The sequence below is a fragment of the Bison bison genome, unplaced genomic scaffold (assembly GCF_000754665.1).
Source record: "Bison bison bison isolate TAMUID 2011002044 unplaced genomic scaffold, Bison_UMD1.0 scf7180017863954, whole genome shotgun sequence".
NCBI lineage: Eukaryota > Metazoa > Chordata > Mammalia > Artiodactyla > Bovidae > Bison > Bison bison.
Genome location: NW_011494526.1, coordinates 92,891 through 116,365, shown reverse-complemented (window position 1 = coordinate 116,365; position 23,475 = coordinate 92,891). Strand labels below are relative to the sequence as shown.

General features: G+C 52.9%; 1 protein-coding gene across 1 annotated transcript in view; it reads right to left on the bottom strand.

Annotated features, from left to right (window-relative positions):
• Window positions 1-20,696, bottom strand: part of SMOC2 (SPARC related modular calcium binding 2) — a 117,807-nt gene extending 97,111 nt beyond the window's left edge. Inside the window, exons 1-7 of the mRNA XM_010833880.1 lie at window positions 20,620-20,696; window positions 18,041-18,251; window positions 17,767-17,815; window positions 17,410-17,585; window positions 12,617-12,788; window positions 2,682-2,788; window positions 1,541-1,640 (exon numbers count right to left, since the gene is read on the bottom strand). Coding sequence (XP_010832182.1) covers window positions 1,541-1,640; window positions 2,682-2,788; window positions 12,617-12,788; window positions 17,410-17,585; window positions 17,767-17,815; window positions 18,041-18,251; window positions 20,620-20,696 — 892 coding nt within the window. The remainder of the gene's footprint in view (window positions 1-1,540; window positions 1,641-2,681; window positions 2,789-12,616; window positions 12,789-17,409; window positions 17,586-17,766; window positions 17,816-18,040; window positions 18,252-20,619) is intronic.
• Between the last annotated feature and the right edge of the window lie 2,779 nt (window positions 20,697-23,475).

The following is a 23,475-nucleotide window of genomic DNA, read 5'->3' as shown; positions in this document are numbered from 1 at the left end:
CGTGTCCTCAGAGACACCCCTCCCTGCCCCCGTGGCATTTTCCATGCAATAAACGCCAGATTCGGGAAGAATCTTCCTTCCATACCCATCCCTTGAACCAAAAAATCCACATGGACAGTGCAAAAAAGGAACATTTCTTACAGTAAAATGTGGCTGCTACCTGGTTGGAAAAATCAATGTGAGTGAACAGTAGGGTGTTTTGATCCTAGAAACGAAGTATTACAGGGAAATTATAAGAAACCTGGCCAACTTCGCTCATGGTTCTCTAAGAAAGTGCTTTCAGACGCTACTTAATTTTTCAAAAGGTGTCACTAACATCACAGAAACAGGTAAGTCTTCTGCTTTCTCCCTCATAAAATAAGGCTCAACGCGACTCAAAATGCTGGTACCTGGTTGAAATGAAATAAGCATTTGCAAGCATCTTTCAGACTGAGGGACACAGAGCCCAACTCATTACGCTACTTTTTTTTTCTCTCTTTCGTTTACTCCATGAGTCTGTAAAAGAATTATTAGGTGCAAATGTTAGCTCACTAAAAACATATTTTCAGCAATTTTTAGGTATTGGATGACATAACAGTTTTAAAAATAAATATATTTTAATTCCACATTATGCACACCCTCTGGCTTCTAAGTGATGACCAGTCGCTTGAAATATTAGGTTTTGTGTTACTGTTAATTACGCGTGTCATCATGGTGAAGCAGTTATGAGTTCTGACCAGTGACTTGGCTCCTGGTATAAAAGTCTGAACCATGGGCAGAATTTCTAATTATAAGATGCCTGCTCTTCAAACAGAAAAGAGGCTAGGAAGTAAACTCTAAGTACAAATGCCTCAACATTTTATGTAAAAATTCAGGAAGATGTTTTGTATTGTTACATAACATGTGTTTTTCCTTAGTAAGCTTAATCCGTTATAGTTGTGACACATAGATCATGAAAGGTCTTGGTAAATGGTCTGACAAGTCTCCATCACCAATTAATCAAAACTCAAGCTGCAGACCATTTTCAAATAAAAATGATCTGAATCATTTATAACATTTGGTAAATTATTAATGGAAAACAGACCCTTTTATAGATTATTCTCCCGCCAGTGTTATTACCTTCAGTACATCAAGCCCACTTATGAGTAATAAAATAACACAAACAAACCTTCTGGAAAGGGATCTGTGAAGAATGATCTGCTTTTTCTTTGCAATCATATACATACAAACCCAGAAACGCTCGCTTCTCTCAGCCAACGAAAACATTTGGTCATTTCTGCTGTTGACCACAGTCCTCGCGGCCACTCCTAAAAATTACGAGTCCCGAATTGCCATAACCTACGCTGGTTCAGAACCAGATCTTCCATTTGTTTAAGCTTTCTTGAAAACAAAGGTCTCATAATATTTTGGGCTTTGTCCAGTGACGCAAATGTATCCCGATTTTCCCCATAATCCCACCTAAACTGACTTCCTTTGCGGTTACGAGCAGACATTAATAAGACAGTCAGCAAGCGGCCAGCAGCCTCAGCCGCGGGTTCGCCGCACAGGCTGACAGACCTACCGGGGCAGCGGGGCGTCTTGTGGGCCACGGCGGTGCCGCCGATGGGTCTCCCGTTGGGCGTCACGCACCAGCAGTACCCCGTGTAGCTGTGGCACTGGACCTGCGGGGAGGGACAGGCAGGCGGTCAGTGCCCGCGGGGCGTCTGCGGCCCACCGGGCCCGCTGCTCCTCCCGGAGCCCCAGGAGGCCCAGGGCTTCGAGGGCTGCATCTGGACACCTGGCATGGGCCCCACGGTGCCCTGGACCCGGATCTGAGGGGTGAAAGGAGCCGGGGGTGTTTGCACCAGACGCCGTCTAATCCCCCACCAGCCCTCATCTTACAAGAGGGGGTCCGAGGCACTGAGCGGTCAGGACACTTGCTCTGGGTCTGCCCATCGGCCTGAAGCGGACTTGGGGACAGGAGACGTGTCCAGCTGCCAGTGAGATGTTCCATCCTGGCCCCACCTGCCCCCCACCAGCCAGCCTGAGCTGGACGCCACCCACAGCTCCAACCAATCTCTGTCTCTCTCTCTCCTCCCTGAGTCTTCCAAAGGTCAAGTGATTGCTTTAAAAAAAGGCACAGAATTCACATTATTGGATGAAATCTAAAGTGAAAGTCGCTCAGTCGTGCCCAGCTCTCTGCACAGTCTATGGAATTCTCCAGGCCAGAGCACTGGAGTGGGTAGCCTTTCCCTTCTCCAGGGGATCTTCCCCACCCAGGGGTGGAGCCCAGGCCTCCCGCACAGCAGGCAGAGTCTACACCAGCTGAGCCACAGGGGAGTCTGTGCTGTCGTCTGGCTCATGACAGACCCTATCTGGTTTGCTTTTTTCCATCTAAAGTCAATACGTCAGTTAGCAGGGCATCTCAGGAACTCATTTCCTTTAAACAAAATGACAGTGATAACATCGACCCGTTCCGCGTGGAGACCTGGGTGCTTAGATGCGGCCACTGGCGGACCCAGAAAGGCAGACAGTGCATGTGCCCCTGACCTGCGGCCTGGCAGGGGCCCCTCCAGAAATGACATCGCACTGGGGCTGGGGTCTCTGCCGTGAGCGGGCCGGCGGGACCCCGTCCGCTCCCCAGGACAGGAGCGCCTGCTCCGAGGAGGGAGCCACTGCCCCGAGGGGGAAGGCGGGGCCAGTCCCCGGGAGAGGCCGCCCACCTGGCTGTAGGTCCCGTCGTCGCTGCACTCGGGGATGAACACCTGCTGCAGCTCCCTGCGGGCCTGCTCCTGGGTGTACTTCCTCTCGGCCACGCACCTGGACACGTCTGCGGGAAGGCACAGGGCAGGGTGGCAGTCAGGCCCCTGGAGACGCCCAGCAGAGGCACCACGTGGGCGGCCGGGCTGCAGGGACCTCACGGGGCGGGCAGCTGCAGGCGGGCACCTGTCAGGGTGCCAGTGTCCCGGAGGGGAGGGCCAGACCTGGCGGGAAGAGTGGGGTGTCCTCCACGCCCAGGGAGCCAGGAGGCCGAGGCTCCAAAATCCACCAGGCTTGACCGTGGTGAAAGGCGGACTCTACTTCCTGGACAGCGGAAGTCAGGTGGTACCCCCACGGGCCACAGACAGACTCCAGGACCCAAGGACATCCTCCGGAGCACACGGCCAGGCCACGTGCCACGTGGGGGCCACGTCTGAGAGCTATGGTAAGACTCAGCTCAGGGACACTGGCCTGGGCGTGGGAAGGCAGGCACCCCAGGGGCACAGGCCGTCTGGCCCGTGGCTGCAGTCCAGGGGGCCCGCGCCATCTGTGTGTACCCTTGTCCACCCTGCAGGCTCTTCCTTCTGCATCTGAGTTTCTTACATCTCAGAGTAACACCAGCTCCTGCACTTCCAACCTCAAGTGGAAAATCCAACAATACATCAGATTAAAGAGTCAAGTATCTTTATCAGCCCTCCTGACGCACTGAGCATGGATTTCCACACATTCACGGTGAAATATCCACTGTGATGACTGGATGGAAAACACGAGGTTCCTCCTGTTCCTCGGGAGGATACCCCTGGGACTTCATAAACTAGCAGAAAAGGGAAAGGTGGGGGCAGTCCCCACCCAGCTCCCGACGCAGGTGTCAGGAAACAGCCGCCAGGACACACCGTGGAGACCTGGTCACGGTGAGGAAGGCGGCCCCCCTCACCCGCTCCATCTGAGCTGGGCACCAGAGCCTGCTCGTCCCTGACGCTTATCTCGGAAGCCTGGAGCGAGTTACGGGGGCTGCGCTGAGCCCCAGGGACGGCCCATTGCCCCAGGACTGCAGGCCAGCTGAGTCTGTGTCCACCATGGAGAAGGCCGCCCCCGGGGCCGCCTCCACCAGCCTCCCGCCCGGGGCCCGCACCCCGAGCACAGGGCTTATTTCTGCGGACTGCCAGCCCACGTAACTCACTTGAATCTCACAAGTCGAAAAGAATGGCTTTCCCCATTTTTCTTAAGTGTTTCCAGATTTAAATTACAAGTTGTCTAGGTCTGAAAGGCCCTCTGGACGCTGAGAGATACTGCTTCAAACGTGTCCACCGCCCAGCATTTTTAGCGGGTGACTCTCTGCTTGCCCAGGAGTAAAATCTTCTGGCCATGACGAGACGCCATCTGGGGCCCAGCTCCAGGCTCGGGGCTCCTGCCCCACGGTGCCGGGCCTGAGCACAGGTGCTGCTGCTGGGGGCCCTCATCTCGGACCCCAAGCAAGCGCCGTGGGGCCGGCCCTCAGCACGACGGGCCTGTGCGCCGGGGGCGCGTCGACGCGGGCTCTCGTGTCGTGATCTGCGTTCCTGCCAGCACTCAGCAACATGTGGTTTTAATACAGCCTGTGTTTTCGCTGAGGAGAAAACACTGCTGTGCTGGACTTCTGTCCTCATTTTTTAGTATAACCTGTGGTTTGACTGTCTCAAAGGAAAAGTGATATGCGTTCCCAGCCTGCGAGCTCTCCACGAGGGTCCAGACGAGTTACAAATTACTCCCAACAGCTGAACTCTCGCGGAACACGGCACAAGCACATACATCGACCAAAGAACCCATGGGCCTCGCTCCTGTCTCCAATGCCGTCTTCAAAAGAGTGTGTTTGCCACTGATCAGGGAGTTCTCAAACCTCTTATGTGGACAGAGCGTTAAATTCCGGTTTACGCTGGCACATGGCTGGTGACCCAGGCATGGGGAGCCAGGAGGACTGTGCAGCAGGAAATGCAGGGCCCATCCCTGAGAGCAAGCCTCTATCTGCCCACCAACCCAGGGCGCCGCTTGCCAGACCACCTGCCACACCCCGGACGTCTAAGTCGCAGCGGCTGCCCTCTTGAGAAGGATCTCAACAGCAGCCGCCGCTTCCACCCGACTGAGACACGGGGCCGACGCCCGGCGTGTGTTGTCTCGTTCTGCTCATCGTTTTCTCTCTGTTGCAGAGTAACAGAGATTCCTGTTCACAAGCATGTCTGTGCATCAGGAGACATGGGTCACAGAGACTGTCACGATGCAACGCTCGCTCTAAACCAGAAACAAGCAGCCACGTTTCAGAGCGGCCATTTCTAAGGATGCTGTCCTTTAAACAAGAAGCAGATCATTTCCTACTTTGCTAAAATCAATTAATCGGATTAAGCGATTATGGGAAGAGACAAATTTGCTGCCCATTTCATGCAGAAGAATTTTGGAGAAGAACAGTCAAAAGGGCCCGAGGAGGCTCGGCCAGAACGTCAGGGGCACTGACATTTCCCGGCGGCCCTGAGCTGGACCGCCCAGAGCCTCAGCGCTCTTCTCGTGGGGCCCCCGTCCATCACACATAGGACGATGCTGGAGCATGACCCTGAAGGAAGGGGACCATGTTCCCTTTAACTCTTCCTAGGCGAGTCCTCACCCCAGAGCCCCCAGCCCGCTCCTTACTGAGGAAGAAACTCGAGGGGATATGGGATTATTTACAGTCCATCTATGACATCTATGGAGAGGCGACACTGAGTAATTTTCTGGTCAACAGACCTGCTGACTCTGGACCCAGCAGGGCGACTACATGTTGGTGGTTCTGAGCATGGGGGGGTCGGCGTTCTGGGGACACAGAGCTCTCTCCACTGGGTCCCCGTGGCCAGCACGGGGCCTCTGCACGGACCAGGCTGGGGCAGAACGAGCAAGGCCGATGAAGAAGCCAGCTCTCCATTGGTAGCAGCCGCAGAACACTAGCCCGAGGGTGGCTGGCTTCTTACTCTACTGGCGTCCAATGAAGCAGATCTTGTATTTCAGAAGTTGTGATACTTTACCAACCCGTCATTCTGAAGGCCAGACTCAGAAAAACGAAGAACTCTGTGCTGCGGTGTTCTTTGGCGTAAATGATGCGGAGCGCCGGGCTGTGACACAGGACCAGCAGGGCGCCGAGGAGGCTCCTCGTCTGCCCGCCTGCAGCCGGCCAGCGGGCAGCACCACAGCAAGAGCCCACGCCATCCCTCAACCAGAGGGAGCGGCTCAGAGCCGAGGAGAAAGGGGCCGAGTGTCTATTTTAAATAGGTATTATCATTGTAAACGCACAAAGACAGAAACAAATTAGACAGGAAAACCCAGGGTGCACAACTGGGGCGGCCAAGTCCTAAAGGCAAAAGATAAAGTGCAAGCTGCAGCACAAACAGACGAAAGTGTTCAGACGTTTCTGACATGTTTATCCAGGAAGCAACCGGTTAGAGCCGGCTCTGTGAAGACCATCCGTGCATCACACAGCTCCCCAGGCAAGTGGTCTCGGGATCCTTTTGTGTGAACTTTGGCCTCGACCTTTGCGGGAAGGGGACAGCTGAGGCCGCTCCGCGCTCACCCAGCTCCCCCGGTGAACTGTTGGAGGATACAGGTGTTGCTGAAGCAGAGAAGTGTTTTGTTTTGTTTGTTTTTACAATATTTCACAAAGTCCTGTGGTATTTCTGATCCTGGTTTGAACATGAGAGCAACGGCCCCACCTCTTGTGTCTGCTTTCATCAAGAGGGTGCGTCTAACATCAGACCTGGGAGAACACCATGGAGGGTTAAGGCCAACAGGCCTGGGGAGGGTTTCTGCAAGGGACAAGTGCCAGCATGACTAAACCGGCCTGAACCACACGTGTGAAAGGCATCTCAGAGCCTGCATGTGGGTGCAAGGAGTCTGAGGAGACGAGGCAGGAAGCAAGGACACAAGCCTGGCCAAAAGGGCCTGGCAGAGAGACACACACGCATATGCACACAAACACACATGTACATATGTTCTTGCAGGACACACACAACCTCCTCACACGGAGGTGCCTGCCCACATATACACGTGTATGTGAACCTATGCACACAAGCACACACATCACACACCTGCAGACTCCTCCGTGGAAAGACTCTTCTTGCTGAAGAAAATGCTGGCAGGTCAACACCAACTTCACCTCAGTTCAGCTCAGTTCAGTCACTCAGTCGTGTCCGACTCTTTGCGACCCCAGGGACTGCAGCACACCAGGCCTCCCTGTCCATCACCAGCTCCTGGAGTTTACCCAAACCCACGTCCAATGAGTCAGTGATGCCATCCAGCCATCCCATCCTCTGTCGTCCAGCCATCCCATCCTCTGTGGTCCCCTTCCCAGCATCAGGGTCTTTTCCAATGAGTCAGCTCCTCACATCAGGTGGCCAAAGTATTGGAGTTTCAGCTTCAGCATCAGTCCTTCCATTGAATATTCAGGACTGATCTCCTTTAGGATGGACTGGTTGGATCTCCTTGCAGTCCAAGGGACTCTCAAGAGTCTTCTCCAACAACACAGGTCAAAAGCATCAATTCTTCAGTGTTCAGCTTTCTTTATAGTCCAACTCTCACCTCCATACATGACTACTGGAGAAACCATAGCTTTGACTAGACGGACCTTTGTTGACAAAGTAATGTCTCTTTTTAATATGCTGTCTGGGTTGTTCATAACTTTCCTTCCAAGGAGTAAGTGTCTTTTTATTTTATGGCTGCAGTCACCATCTGCAGTGATTTGGGAGCCTAGAAAAATAAAATCAGCCACTGTTTCCATTGTTTCCCCATCTATTTGCCATGATGCGATGGGACCAGATGCCACGATCTTAGTTTTCTGAATGTTGAGCTTTAAGCTAACTTTTTCACTCTCACTTTCATCAAGAGGCTCTTTAGTTCTTCGCTTTCTGCCATAAGGGTGGTGTCATCTGCATATCTGATATTATTAATATTTCTCCTGGAAATCTTGATTCCAGCTTGTGCTTTCTCCAGCCCAGCATTTCTCATGATGTACTCTGCATATAAGTTAAATAAGCAGAGTGACAATATGCAGCCTTGACATACTCCTTTCCCAATTTTGAACCAGTCTGTTGTTCCATGTCCAGTTCTAACTGTTGCTTCCTGACCTGCATACAGATTTCTCAGAGGCAGGTCAGGTGGTCTGGTATTCCCATCTCTTTCAGAATTTTCCACAGTTTATTGTGATCCACACAGTCAAAGGCATTTACATAGTCAATGAAGCAGAAATAGATGTTTTTCTGGAACTTTCGTGCTTTTTTGATGATCCAGCGGATGTTGGCAATTTGATCTCTGGTTCCTCTGCCTTTTCTAAAACCAGCTTGAACACTGACTTCGAGCAACCAAACTGTGCCCTGGTCCTGGGCACCGTCACCAGATAACAAAGCCTCCCTTGGAGGTAGAGGGAAATTCAGAGGCCCTGCCTTCTTCCGGGGCAGGTCATCTGAAGCCTAGGCAAGCGGTCAGTGATGCAGCTTCCAGTCCATTTCTCGGCTCTCCAAATATAAGCAAGAGTTGCTGACCACCACACGTCCATGATCAGAAAAACCTTCAGAGAGATAGACTTCCTCGTGTTCACCTGACCCAACCCCCTGTTTCAGAGATGAGAAGTCAGGTGCAGCCCGCCAGCCTGGCATCTCGTCCTGGTTGCATGGTTCCCTGACCTCTGGGAGCTCGGGGTGTGCAGAGGCCAGGAGCTTACCACCCCAGCCCTATCTCTGCCCATGTGGAGACCCACAGCACCTCCTGCCCCAGACCGGGGAGGGGAGAGAGGCCGGTGGGGCCATACCAGTCCTGTTGGGCTGCACGCCTGCACCGCTCTCAGGGTTTACATCTTGCATTTTAATAAAGTTACAGTAAAAGCACACAGAGCACTTCAGAGAGGGCACCACTGTACCGAGAGGGGCTGACCGGCACTCTCAGGCCTCGCAGAAATCCACTGGAAAACCTCGGTACTCTCCGTGTGTGTGGGTCATGCCTTTCACAGAATGTCCAGCAACAGAGCTGGGGCCTGAGCTCTCCCTGCAGGACCAGCAGAGTCCACGTCCCGCCCAGGTCATCAGGACGTCCCCCGCAAGTGGCCCGGGTCATGTGGGTGAATGCAGATGGTCCCATGGACCCAGGGCCCAGCCTGCCCTGAGCATGCTGAGGAGACATTCGCCACAGCAGCCCAACTCGGACAAAGGGCCTGTAAGCAACCCCAAGGCTTCTAGACCAACGGTCACTATTTGGCCGGAGTGAACGCCCAGATGTGTATCACTCAGGTTTTTCACAGGGAGAGAGTGAGGGGTCCAGAAGTCATCACAACCATGATGGCGTGGGGCCCATCTGCAGAGCATTGCAGGCCCTCGTGCTCACGTGTGGATGACACTCACGCCCACGGAGACCCCAACATGGGCACCGGTCACTCTGCGATGACCATCAGGACAGCACTTGTGAGATTCGGGCAGTGGAGGAGGATGACAAATATCAGGCATCACTTGGCGACAATGTGCCTCTTACATATCCATCACTCAAAAGACCCGGGTCTTAGAATCTCCAGGAAGCTGCTTTTGTCAGAACCCTGTATGACCGTGTGTCAGAAACCTCAGAATACCTCCAAGATCGCCTGGCATCTGACTTTTCTTTTTCTTCTTTCTTCTGTTTTTTTAATTTAATGCCAGAGATTTGCTTGAAAAGAAAGACAGTCCCAATGGTCTTAGATCAAAAGAAAAACATTAATGAGTTTGCTGGGTTCTAAAAATACAGACTCCACAAATTTCAAAGAAAATATGAGAAAAACCCATCGGTGTAAACCACTGCACTTCTGTTCAAGGTCAGCAGAGCATAATATGAAATGCAGAAAACATTTTCATCCAACTTTAACCAAATACTGAAATATTTCAATCGTTTCCAAATTAGAACATCCGTAAGAGACTGGCCCATGAAGCTGTCACCCATCAAATACATGGAAATGTCCTCAAAACACGCAGCTTCACAGTCACCAACTTGATACTTGAGTCACCAGCCAATTTCAACACCAGGAATAATTTAGGGCAAACGCGGATGAGTCTTCACATTCCCTGCGGTGGAAGGGTCTTTCTGCCTGCTTCTCCACCTCTCACCATCAGAGCGGAACGCGCCCGAGCTGGGCTGGTATGGAGTCTAGCCAGCGCTCTTGGACAGAGCGGGGCAGCAGCAGCTGCCCACTGCCGCCAGGATGCCTGTCCGCCCACCAGCACCAGGCCCCTCCTGTTCATACTGAACCCCCACCATGTGGCCTGGGGTGGGCTGGGGGTGTTAGATGCCAGACTTTGGGTGACAGGACGGGTAAGTGACCTGAGAAGCAAGCCAGCTGGTATGAGGGGCCCATCCCGTCTGGGGAGGTCCCGCTCCCGCTCTGAGCCCGGATCCAGGGAGAGGCTGCTTATGCAGGAAAAGTCTGCTGCAGGTGGGAAACCCCTTTTCTGTGGCCTCCTGCGGACCAGACTCAGATCACAGACTCAGAGACGGGGGCTGAGAGCAGATGCCTCAGAGCCCCAAGCCTGCCCCCCAGATCTACAATGTCGGGGTCCCTAATGCCCGCGTATTTCAAACTGTGCTGTACGACTGACAGCACCTCTTTAAAGTAACTTCATATATTTGCCACCCCCAGTAGCTGAAGCGCCAAATAAACTTGATCTTGAAATTCACAGGTATCTTCACATTCTCTTTATTTTAATCCTTTTGATTTGAATTAAACTTGGTTTTAAGAGATAAGTTCTGTTTTTACCTTCATTGCTGTTGTTCAGTCACTAGGTCATGTCCAATTCTTTGTGATCCCATGGACTGCAGCATGCCAGGCTTTCCTGTCCTTCACTGTCTCCCAGATCCATGTCCACTGAGTCAGTGATGTTATCTAATCATCTCATCCTCTGCTGCCCCCTTCTCCTATTGCCGTCAATCTTTCCCAACATCAGGGTCTTTTCCAGCAAGTCAGCTCTTCTCATCAGGTGGCCAAAGTACTGGGACTTCAGTAACAGTCTTTCCAATGAACATTCAGGGTTGATTTCCTTTAGGATCAATTGGTTTGATCTCCTTGCTTTCCAAGGGACTCTCAAGAGTCTTCTCCAGCACCACAGTTTGAAAGCACCAGTTCTTCAGCACTCAGCCACATCTTTAAAGAAGATTTGGACTTCTTTATGGCCCAAATCTCACATCCATACGTGACTACTGGAAAAACCATAACTTTGACTACATGAGCCTTTGTCGACCACGTGGTGTCTTTCTTTCTAATACGCCGTCTAGGTTTGTCACAGCTTTCCTTCCAAGGAGCAAGTGTCTTTTAACTTCATGGCTGCAGTCACAGCAGTAGTTTTTAAACTTCTTCTCCCTTATCTCATTTTTTGTCATAAATTTATGGCATGAAATTTCTTCAGTGAGATGTGAGAATTCCAACCAAGGGAGAAATCCAGAAGAATTAGGCTGGATCCAAACACAAGTGAGCTGCAGATGGCGTTCCCAAAAGGCCGTCTGTGCTTAATGCCAACTTAACCTCCTGTCCAAAAGTGAGGCAAGGTAGACTCTGCAGAGTTCCAAGTGTGAGGTTTGGGAGAGTCCACCCTGGCAGATGGACTCAGACAGACTGACGGATGGATGGGCCTCTGGCCTCAGCGTAATTAATCCGTCTCAGACACCCACAGAGACCATGGCCAACACAGAGGTTTAATGTGGCAGCTTCCTCACAGTCCTCCAACTGAGTGTCTGATGGGAGGTATCACCAAGAGGATATCTGATGGGGCTGTCTAAAAGAACAGGGCACCAAAGAGGAACATAAAACTCAAACCTCAAGCCACAGCACCTGTCCTCATGAGTTAAGCCAGCACAGGCCACTGTTTCTAGAAACTTCTCTGCAGGGAAGATCCCTTGATACTTGAGACTATTCTTGGGTCACTTCTCATTTCTCAGTGCAGATACCTGAGGTGTGTAATGGCCATCAAGGCATAAAGTTACATCCAAGTTTCTCGCAGAGTGATGTGTTTAGGGCACACTAATCGAATGCCAGGAGGAAGGTGGGTGCTGGGCTGCCCGACGCCCGTGGGCAGAGGGTCCCATGAGGTGCCAGCAGGAGCAGCACCCAGGTCCAGGGAACAGGCAGCTCCGTCTCCGTCACAGGGAGAAGTGCCTCGGACCTGCCCGCTAGGCTGGGTGGCACTGTGGCCGCTCAGAGGCTGGCCAAGTGCAGGCCCAGGGCACCAGCTTCCCTTCATTTGAGCGGTTGTTGGGCTAACAGCTAGACACCGCAGGACGTGGTCTCAAGGGGGTTTTAGCCTGTGTGGTCTTTTCTCCTAGATAATAAGAAAAAAAAAAGTTAAATCTCTTTCTTAAAATGACTCTATTTGTGTTTGAAACGTGTTTTGCTGAGTCAAACCTTTCATTAACATGGGAAACCTTTCAATGTTTTGCTCTAAGTGTGCTTGTTAGCTCTAAATCCGCTTCTTAAATCAGGAAAACTGAAAATTACAAGTGTAAAATCCGTGCCAAAAAAGAAGAGAAAAAAAATCCCTGAAAACAGCACAGGCGCTATTATGCATGCCCCACACGCTATGGAAGGTGAAATGAGAAGGGCTTGGAAGAACCACTTTAAAAACGGGAGCAAGGAAGAATAATTTCAGGAGACTCTGGAAACATTCTGTGAAACGTGGATGAATTTGTGTTGCAATGTGTGACGTCATAAAACATTCTAAGAAAGAAGAACATTCAACAAGAATATGATGATTCAAAAACGACCCTTACCACTACGCGCCCTGACAAAGATTCACGAGCAGAAACTCTTGACTTTTTACACAGGAAAACTTGACCAGGCGAAGATAAAGCACGTGAACGTACGTTTCAGGGCTTGGCTCTTGAACAGTGATGGAAGAAAACTTACCTTTGCAGTTGCCTCGATAAGCAATTTCTAGCTGGGGGTCTTTGCACTTGGCGCGTTGGAACTCGCAGCGGGACAGGAAGGTCCTCCCGTCGGAGGCACACAGCGGCTTCTGGGCGGAGCCCCCGCAGTCCAAGCTGCAATCTTTGTCCTTGTCTTGGTCAACTCTCAAAAACTTGGAGGAGAAAAGAAAAAAGAATCCAGACATCTTAAGGAGTGTTCTGGGGAATGCAGGAGGCTGTCTAGGCCACTTAGCGTTGAGGGAGTGCCCCAGAAACACGGTGGGAAGCCCGGAAGCCTCTGACCTCCGGGGTCTCAGTCATCCGGATAGCTGGTCGTTCCCGCTCTGCTCAGCATCGGGTGTGTGAACCTCTGAAGGCTGCACCACTGGCCTGGGACACCGCCCAGGTCTGCCCTGGGACACACGCGCTCTGTTTACTCTAAGAGGCTGCATAGCAATGCTGTGCTTTGAGTCTGTGAATTCAGTGCCTGGGTGACCCCTCCATTCACTACGTTTTGCCGTAAGCTTGGAAGTCATGTGTGTCCGGAGCCCCCTGTCTTTCTGGAATTGGGGGGCAGGCCCTCCCTGCTGGACAGCACCTCACAATCTCATCCACACCCCAGGTACCCCTTCGTGTGGAAGGTTAGTTTCTGAGTAAGTGCCCTGGCTCCAGAGGGAGTTCTTTCCATGGGGTCTGAGGGGCTTCAGGGGCACTACAGGCACACAGCCCCTGCCCTGGGGGCCCCTCCTGGATCCCTATCCTTGCCTTGGCTCCTCTGATGACCTGGACACACAGCTTCAGAGCTCAGGGGTCTCCCAGCGGGGCTCAGATCTGGCCACCAGCCCCCACACCTGCCCCCACACCCGCCGCCACCCATGGATGGTGTCCTCTGCCACCTCAGCTTCCCAACCCCAGTCCTGTCCAGTCCTGCTCACCCCAGACACAACGACCAACACCAGGCTGACTCCAACGCTGCTTCGTGTTAGAGGACGTGGCCCCTGGAGCATCGCCTGCTCCACACAGGCCTTTGCTCTGATTAACGGAGCAGCACTGAGTCATCAAAGGAAAGAAGGTCAGCGCTGAGGTGTGGCCACTGCTCAACACTCCACGGCGCGTGCAGAGCCCTGGGCACCGTGGCCATTTGAACGGTTTATCCAGCGTGTTTGCCCCCATAATACTTGGCTCCGCTCACAGCGCCCCCTCCCCTGTTCAAGTAGGAGCCGGAGGAAGAGAGGCAATGGAGTTCAGCAGAAGCTCAGGGACCTCGTCGACCTGTTCTCTCGTCAGGAAGAAAAAGAAAGAAAAGTCTCAAACTCCGGGCGCCTCATTCCTTGAGAAGATAGACACCCAAACTCGCCCCTTTCATCTCCGAGTGTCCTGCTTGGCGACATGTGAAGACCAATAACGCCGAAGCTGAGGTGAAGCCATGGGGAGGGAAGGGCCCTGGGTCTGGGGGCCAGCTGCCCAGGGAAGCACATCCCTCCTGGGGTCCAGGTGGGGTCCTGGGGAAGACGGGCAGTGAGGGCATCGTGGCCAGGAGCCTGTGGGTGACCACTTCTCTACCTGAACCTCTGGGAGCTGACTAAGGGCCATTTCCTAGGTTTCTGGATGAAGGCTCCAGACACCAGGCTGTGCTCAGCACCTGAGCATCATGTCTTCATCCAGCGGGGCTCTGGGATGCAGGGGGCAGACTTTCCACGCTCTAATTCTTCCTGTGAGTAAGTTCACTTGCTGAAATGATCTGTGCTTATTTTAACCAATGGGCAAGGGAAAAGAGATCATTGCCTTTCCAAGATTTTGCAAAAAAATATATATATATTCTTAAATACAGCAAGTACAGAAGCTTTCTGTGTGGATCAAAACAAACTGTGGAAAATTCTTAAAGAGATGGGAATTGCAGACTACCTTACCTGCCTCCTGAGTAATCTTTATGCTGGTCAAGAAGCAAGAGTTAGAACCAGACATGGAACAACAGACTGGTCCTAAATCACGAAAGGAGTATATCAAGGCTGTATATTGTCACCCTGCTTACTTAACTTATATGCAGAGTACATCATGAGAAACGCTGGGCTGGAAGAAGCACAAGCTGGAATCAAGATTGCCGGGAGAAGTATCAATAACATCAGATATGCAGATGACACCACCCTTATGGCAGAAAGTGAAGAGGAACTCTTGATGAAAGTAAAAGAGGAGAGTGAAAAAGATGGCTTAAAACTCAAGATTCAGAAAATGAAGATCATGGCATCCAGTCCTCTCACTTCATGGCAAATAGGTGGGGATACAATGGAAACCATGACAGACTTTATATTCTTGGGCTCCAAAATTATTGTGGACAGTGACTGCAGCCATGAAATTAAAAGATGCTTGCTCCTTGGAAGAAAGCTATGACCAACCTAGACAGCATATTAAAAAGCAGAGACATCACTTTAATGATGAAGGTCCATCTAGTCAAAACTATGGTTTTCTAGTAGTCCTGTGTGGATGTGAGAGTTGGACCATATAGAAGGCTCAGTGCTAAAGAACTGATGCTTTCAAACTATGATGTTGGAGAAGACTCTTGAGAGTCCCTTGGACTGCAAGGAGATCCAACCTGTCCATCCTAAAGGAAATCAGTCTTGAATACTCATTGGAAGGACTGATGCTGAAGTTGAAACTCCAATACTTTGGCCACCTAATGTGAAGAGCCGACTCACGGAAAAGACCCTGATGCTGGGAAAGATTGAGGGCAGGAGGAGAAGGGGGCAACAGAAGATGAGATGGTTGGATGGCATCACCAAGCCAATGGACGTGAACTTGGGCAAACTCAGAGATGGTGAGGGACAAGGGGACCTGGTGTGCTGCAGTCCATGGGGTCAAAGAGAGTCGGACACGCTGAGCTACTGAACCAGAAAAAGCACAGAAGCACATTGACTGAATTCTGTCACTGCAGAATTTCAACCTCTTTTTCTTTTCGCTCTCCCTGAGACTGATTCGTGTCAGCCAACGTTCCAGCCCTGGCGGCAGCAGCTCCCAGGAGACAGGATCTCCACACGAGGGATCCTGTCTGCATGAAACGCTGCTTGTCTTTCAAAGCTGCCTCATTCTGCTCCTCATAAGCATCTAGTTTTCACAGACTTGTTCCTATGACTCACAGCTGGCTGGGACCAGAGCAGTTTTGTGCAAGAGCAAGAGAGACAGGGAGAGGGGCCACAGAGGAGCAGAGCTGACTGAAACATCCCAGGACCCTCCCAGGCCCGGCCCACATGGGAGCCCGCCCAGAAGGAGCGCCGTTCAATTTCAGATGAAAACAGGCAATAACGTAAATCCTGCTAATTTTTACATATAAGAGGTGCTCTATTTGTATTTCCTGAAACCCTAAGACAAGGAAATGCAGATGACTTAGGGAAGACACCATAATTACCATTCTCTCTAAATGGAGGGCGACAGCCTCTCTCTTCTCAGTTTTGAAAAAGTCGAGCATTCAGGCGTTTGGGATTTGACTGTAATTCTTGGTAATTTAATGGTGTGGAACAAACAATGGACCCGTTCTTTCTCAGAAATGAGAGAACTCATACTTTCTCCACATTTCTCCCCCTCCCCACTTTTACCAGCAATTAAATTCCAGGGGAGTCAGTGCACAGAGGAAAGTGAGCTTTTCAAGGAGCTGGATTCTTTACTAAACAAAGCCCAGGGAGGAAAATAAAATATACCAATATTCCTCTTCTAAAGAATTTAGTGTTCACTAACGAACATGGCTGAGGGCCTTCACACTGGTTCTGATAAAAGGCCCTTTGTCCAGCTTAGAGGAACTCTGTTACCCCTGAGCAGCGCCATGACAGCAACGCCCTTGGGGCCCGAGCCCGTCTCTCTTCCGTTCAGGATGCAGTGCAGTCGGCACTTGGGGGGGTCGGGGCGGGCTAAGGGGCTGCACGTGCACATCTGCCCGCAGGTCGACTGGCCGCAGCGCTAGCGAAAGCGTGTCCAGTGTGCACGGGTCACAGCCATGGTCCACATTCTGCTTAATAAATGTAGGGTTTAAACCAGAGGGAAAGTGGGAACAAAGTGAAACCGTTTAAGAAACGGATTAAACTCTTAATACGGACAAATTTTTCCCCTGCAATGTTGATATGTTGATGGAAGATGGCGTTTTTACAAGATAACACAGGGCATGGGTTAAATTAAGAAAAACATCTCTGAATTACATAATCATGCAGCTGGAAGATTCCCCAAAGCAAGAACTTTCTAAATAATGAGCCACCGGAAAGCGAACATCGCTTCCAAGGACGTGTGCTTGCTCGATGCCAGGACGAGGCCCACACACCAGGGAGGGGAGACAGGTCGGAACCCGTGGTGCGTCCGGGGTGCAGGTGGATCTGGGGGGCTCGAGAGAGGACGTGACCTTGAACCACCAAGGAAGGAGGTGGGGAGGACGAGAAACACACACCCTGCTTTAAAGGGCAGCTTCACTTTAGACCCTGAGCTGTCAGATCTCAGGAAAGTGCTCCCTACTTTCTAGTGGAATAGAGAAGCGAACCCGTGACTCAAAGCCGGACAAGCATTTTCCAGCCGAGCCGAGCAGCTGAGACGCTCCAGGGAAACACGGCTTGCGGGGTGTTCTCTGCCCAGAGACAGCCACCCCTCACTCACTCATTCTCTCTCTCGCTCACTCACTCACTCATTTCTCATCCATTTGCTGGAACTAACACGCACCCACCCACGCATGTTTAAAAAGCACTCTACTTCAGTGTTTTAGCAGTCTTTGCCTCCGTGTCCCACTCTTCAGGGATAAAGCCTCGTATTTCTAGGGCAGGAGACAGTCAGGTCCGTCTTGAACTGGACTTGCCCAGTGACTGCTGGGGGACTGTCCGCTGTCACGCGTTTTCCTGGACTCTGCGAGCGTTCGGAGGATGGCCCGTCCTCGCGGAGAGTAAGGTCCAGAGGCAACCAACAGCACAGGGGCTCACCACCCAGCTCGGCCCGTGAGCACCGTCCTGTCGTGCGGGACACAGGCCTGGCAGGCCTTGCGAGGACAGCATGAGCGTCTGAGAGCGTGGGATGGGCTTCTGACTCCTGTGTGGGGATCTGAAGACTCTCACCCAAGAGAGCCTCTGAGAAGACGGGAAAGGAAGACAGCAGTGTGGAGTCCAAGCACAGAGACCCAGGGGAGCAAACCAAGAGCCGTGACGTCAGGGGGTCTGCCGGGGGTCATGCTGAGACTGGCCTGCAGACCAACGGGCCGGAAGGGACTGGGGCTCCCTTTCCTGCGACCACGACATTCCCAACTCTGCATTCTCCTCGCTGCATACAGATAACCCAGCGGACAGTCTGACAAAATGACCCCCACACTACGACAGCCCTCCAGGCCTTGATCATTAACTGGCAATTAGCATGGATGCCGTGAACCCATGAAAAGTGGATTCTGCGACGGCCAGACGCTACTCAGGACCTTCAGCACACCATCAGAGCCACCAGCACGGCAGCGGGGGGTCACATGCTTATCTGCGCAGTGGGAGTGATAGCACTTTCTCTGCTGACCTTTGCGGTAGCCGTGCGAATGGCTAAAGCACCGAGACTCACGCTGTGCCTGAGAACGACGAAGTAAACTGCAGGGCGAGGAGGGCATCTGTGTCTCCACGTGTGCACGGCCCCGCCGGGAGCTGCCGGCCAGGGCCGATGGATCACCAGGACGCGCTGGCCAGCACAGAGCCAGTGGGATGGGCTTCTACTAGATCCCCCCTTTTCTGATTTGGAAAACTAGCCAGCAACATAGGTGAAAACAGTAGACTGTGGGTCTTGCAGAGGGGATCTGTCTTAATACGTCACAGACACTGAGTGAAACAGTGAGGGAGACCGCACAGCATTGAGAACAGGCGTCATGGCACCAGCATCATTTGGGGTCTCTTGATGGCTTTTCATTGTATTTACGGGACAGCTGCAGGGATTTAAAAACCAAGGGCAAACGATTGTGATGAATTCTTTTTTTTTTTTTTTTCAATTTTTATGACTAGATTTATGTTGTAAACCCAACAAACAGAGAGAAAGTGGACGACACTCTGCTGATAAATGTCGGTGTGGGTGGGGGCGGTCGGCACTGCAGGGCAGAGTGGGCAAAGGAAGGGTATTGACTTTGGAGACAGGTAGCTGGCTGTGTGACCCAGGACAGTTGTCCTCTTAGCCAAATGATCCTGGCTTCTTCATTGTGAAATGAAGATGGTGGTAACACTAAGGCTTATTCCATCATCGTTACTGTGAAAAGATGAAGGACGTGGATGAGGATGTGCTTGGAAAAGACACGGAGATGTGACCAGCAGGAAGCCCTCCCGGGCAGACGCTCGACCCAAGGCATCTTTGCTCTGGGCCGTGTTCCCGTCATAAAAGCTTCAAGTCTACTGGATGATCGCTAAGAGATCCTCCCATTTACAGTCATTTTCAAAAAGAAAATTAGGAGCATGAAGTCGAAAGAGAGGGAACTTAGGTGTCGAGAGGAGGGGGCAAGTTTTGCAGGAAGATGCAGGCAGCGAAGGCAGGTGGGCTCCACACTCAGGGTCCATGGGGAGGGGGTGCTAGTGCCCGGAGAGGGACCCAGCAGAGGAGCTGGAGCAGGGGCTGCAGGAACCCTGCCCAAAGACAAACACAGGAGCGCCGTCCACCGCGAGCACACTCTAACACAGACCCACAGGGACTGAGCACACCAGAGCTGTGGCCCCGGAGCCTGGCTGAGAAACGGGAGCTCCAGGTGCTGTGGAATGAGCAGGCGTGGCAGGCGCTGCCCCACTGAGGAGGGACAGGAGCGGGGCAGGCCGGGGCACTGTGTGCTTTACTCCCAGCGCTGCGGTCTCGCTCTGTCTGAGTGGACACAGACTGTTCAAGTTTTTATAGAGCCCTTGCGGGCTTCTGGTCCCCGGGCCCAGCCCCTCTCTGGTCCTCTGAGCTCCAGGCACCCTCCACATGGTAAGTGTTGGTTCCTGACCCCACAGCTAGGGACAGGCGGAAGTCCCACTCCACGCCCTGCTCTGCAGATCTCTTCTCTTTTCTCAAAGCCTGTCTTTTTAATCTACTTTCCCTCCCTGCCTCCACATTAATATTTATTTCAATGATGAAAACAGATATCTTTGCTTCTTATTAGTACTTGGAGATAAGAAACTCTTGGATTTTGATTGTTCCAGATTTGTGTTTATTTGAGAGTCAGTAGGAACTTTGTTACTCTCAGAAAGAAAGAAAGAAAGCGAAGTTGCTCAGTCGTGCCTGACTCTTTGCGACCCCATGGATTGTAGCCCACCAGGCTCCTCTGTCCATGGGATTCTCCAGGCAAGAATACTGGAGTGGGTTGCCATGTCCTTCTCCAGGAGTTCTTCCTGACCCAGGGATTGAACCCAGGTCTCCTGCATTGCAGGCAGATGCTTTACCATCTGAGCCACCAGGGAAGTCCTGGTGTTACTCTCAAACATCTACCTGTATTTTATTAAGAAGAGTTTGAGAGTCTCAAAATAAAATACAGGTAGATGGTGTTACGTGAGAGCAAGGATGATCTCTGATTCTCACTTGAAGGCTCCTGACTCGACATTCAACCCCACTCTCGAGGCTCAGAGACGATCAGCGGCCTTAAAGCCTCCACTTGTACAAGCCAGGCCTGTGTCCCCAGGGTGTCACCACACGCGGTGACGTGAAGATATGTACAGGGGTCTCACAGGGCCCCAGCCAGCACTTTCTTCATGAGTTCAGTTACAGTGAAGTGCCAGTTCTCAACAGCATCCCGAGAAGAATCAAGGCGTAGACCAAATGGAGGCTTCACAGCTACGTGTTTTTCCCTGGCTGCAGTTCTGTGAAACCGGACGAATCTGGGAAGTGGGAGAACGTTACAGTGGACGCTCGACCAACTGCTCACGAGCACCTGGGCCCTCTCGGGTAGAGATGGATGTGCCCATCCATGAGGCCTGAGCCCAGCAGCGTGTCGGGTCTACAGCTGGTGCTCGGTAAGTGCTCACTGTCTGGGAAGCTGCAGTAACACGACCCAGCGGGACTCACCGAGGAGTGACCAGGCCCGCGGCAGGCTCAGAAGGTGTTTGAGCAACCAGACACAGGGGCACGGGGCTCGTAGACATTTGAGCATTAGGAAGACGTCTGAACCCAGGCGTGCTTGCCATGAGTGTGTTGCAGCTGACACATCTGCTTGACGGCCTGACACGCCCATCTCTCCTCACCTCCCTGGTGTGGGATGCCTCCTTCCCATGTGTTCAAGATGCCTCCAGATTAAGGCACACGAAACATCACACACACACCCTGCCTGTGTCTAAAGGCAAAGGGGAAAATCAGCCTACAGAATAAGTACTACACTCCAGTCTGATTCCATTTTCCAACCCTCCGCCCTGCACACTGGGGTCGGTTCTGTGTCCGTCGCTTCACCATCCACTGGGCCACCGGTCAACCCAGAGGAATCCCCGGTGTCCATCCCAGGGACCATCTGGGTACATCCGTGCATGCAGACAGGTCATGGGGACAAAGGCCCAGGGGCCCGGACCGCGCTCTGTGCACCAGCCCTGTGAGAGGGGCTGACGGATGGCCTGACTGGCACAAGGCCAGAGGCCAGGCGGAGATGGAGAAGGTGGCCACAGAGGTGCCATGCCCTGTGCTCTGTCATGACGGGGAGCTCAAAAACGCCCCAACAGCCTCGCCCGCTCTGGGGCCACCAAGCAGACGGCAGAGGGCACCTCCATTCGCCCTCTGGCCCCCAGGAGACCAGCACACTCGCTGACGAAGTGACATTTCCAGAGGCCTTCAGCCAGGCTTTTTTAAGGTTCCTGCTCATTTTAAAGCATTTACAGCAAATTACACTAAAGTACATGGTAAGGCTATTAAAGAGACCTGCGCAGCAGGGGAAATGCATCCCAAAGCAGAGACACCAGAGAGCTTGCTCCCGAGCCAAACCTCAGGAGGCCGTGTGCCACATGGCAGGATGGTCCGCACGGAAGGCGGGGCGGGCGGGGTGAAGCAGGCAGCAGGTGACAGCGGCACCGCGAACAGGCTCCCTTGCCCAAGAAGCGGCGGGGAGACTGGTCCCCGGGCGGGGAAGTGGGCTCGCCCCAGGTCTCAGGTGCGTTCACGCAGTCCCGACTTCTTCAGGTGAGAATGAGCACATCACACACGCTCAGGGGCCTGGGACTCCCGGGGAGACCAGACAGAACCCTGGTTCAAGTCGGCATCCCAGCCCGGCGAGACCTTCCCAGCGCCCAAAACATTGTCTGCACCCTCACCACACCCCGACCTCGTCCCTCCTCCTGTGAGGCCGGTCTGGCCCTTCCTGGGGCAAAGCAGGTGCCCGGGAGACGTGTTGAAAGCAAGGGTGTTTCGCTGAAGGCTGGGGGAGAAGCCAGCGGTCACAGGTCTGGGTCCTGCCAGATCCACACAGGTTCAAGTGCAAAGCAGCTCCCTCACAAGGATTTGCTGCGTGAAAGGGAGGGAGTGACTCCTGAGAGCCCGCGTGTCCAGACCTGAGCTCCCCAGCACCACTGCGGCACACGTGTGCTCCACGCTGGACCAGGCAGGGAGGCTTCCGGGCGAAAGAGGAGCCAGGAAGAAGCCCTCCGCTTCCAGGCTGACCGCTGCGCACCTGCACATCCACCGCCACGGGAGAAAGAAACCCGCGGAAGGAAGTCTGAAGCCCTTTCTCTGTGGAAAGGAGCCAAGCGCCTTTGTCCACATGACCTGGGGACCAGGGCAGAGGCTGCCCCCTGGATAGGATGCTGTCGGGGCCTGGAGGCTGGGCAGGCAGAGTTCAGGGGTCACCGATGAAGGACACAAGTTCAGGTGCATCAGTGACCAAAGAAGAGACTGAGGCTCCCAGGGGAGGTCACCAGCTCATCCACGATGCAGCTAGAACCAAACCAGGACTTGGGGCCTGGGGGTCTGCTCTTCACTGCAGTCCTAAGGGCTGGAAACCCGCCTGGGGGCCATGGCTGCACCCTCCTGCCCCAGGGCACCCACCCAAAGGCTTCACTCTTCCCCCACGTGCAGGGCCGGGTCTTGACAAGCAGCCTTGGAAAGATGCTCGGAAGAGGGGCTGGGGGCACAGGAGCCCCCCTCTTATGCCGTCTCGTCTCTTTCCCAGGTCTCCCCCTCCTCCAGGCCTGCGGACGACTCAGGGATACCTCACGTCAGCATCCACACAAATGGAAAGGCCTACGCCCCCATCACCTCGGTTTACACATTAAGCAGATTCTTCACATTTTTAAGAGTCCGTGTTTACGTTAGGAGATAGCCAAGGCCTGGAGCCTTGGAGGAGAATTCTCCGAAATGGACCCTCTTCATCTCCTGGCACTGGCACCTCGCTGCTCAGCGTTATCATCCTCGAGCGGGAGCACTATCTCCGCGACGGGCGGGAACGGCCGCTGGCGCGCCTGCGGTCCATCACCGACGCCCGCTCTGGGCCGCCTCACCTCCTCCCAGGGGCCAAGGCGGGGAGACAGCTCCGCGCCCTCATCACCCAGACACAAGGTGCTTCACCCCAGGACTTGGTGGGGGGGTCAGATAGCTCATGAAACCACCAGCCACATGCAGCTACTTGCACTGAGTTCAAGTGAAATGAAACAGGAAACGCAGCTGCTTGGCTGCACGGAGCTCTCAGCCCCCCGGGCTTGGAGCCGGGCCCTGGGCAGCGAGAGGACACGGTTCTGTCATCACCGGCGGCTCTTAGACGCTGCTCTGGAAGCAACGATGAAGGGTGATTAATCTCCTGAACCAGCTCCCTAAACCCCAATTTCTAAATGACCAGTTGCAAAAAGAGACGTCAATATCCATTCCAGGCTACATTACTAATGAAACAAATATGAAACGCTGAGAAATGAATCATCTTTTGAAAAGGTTATCCTGAAATTTACACCTGTA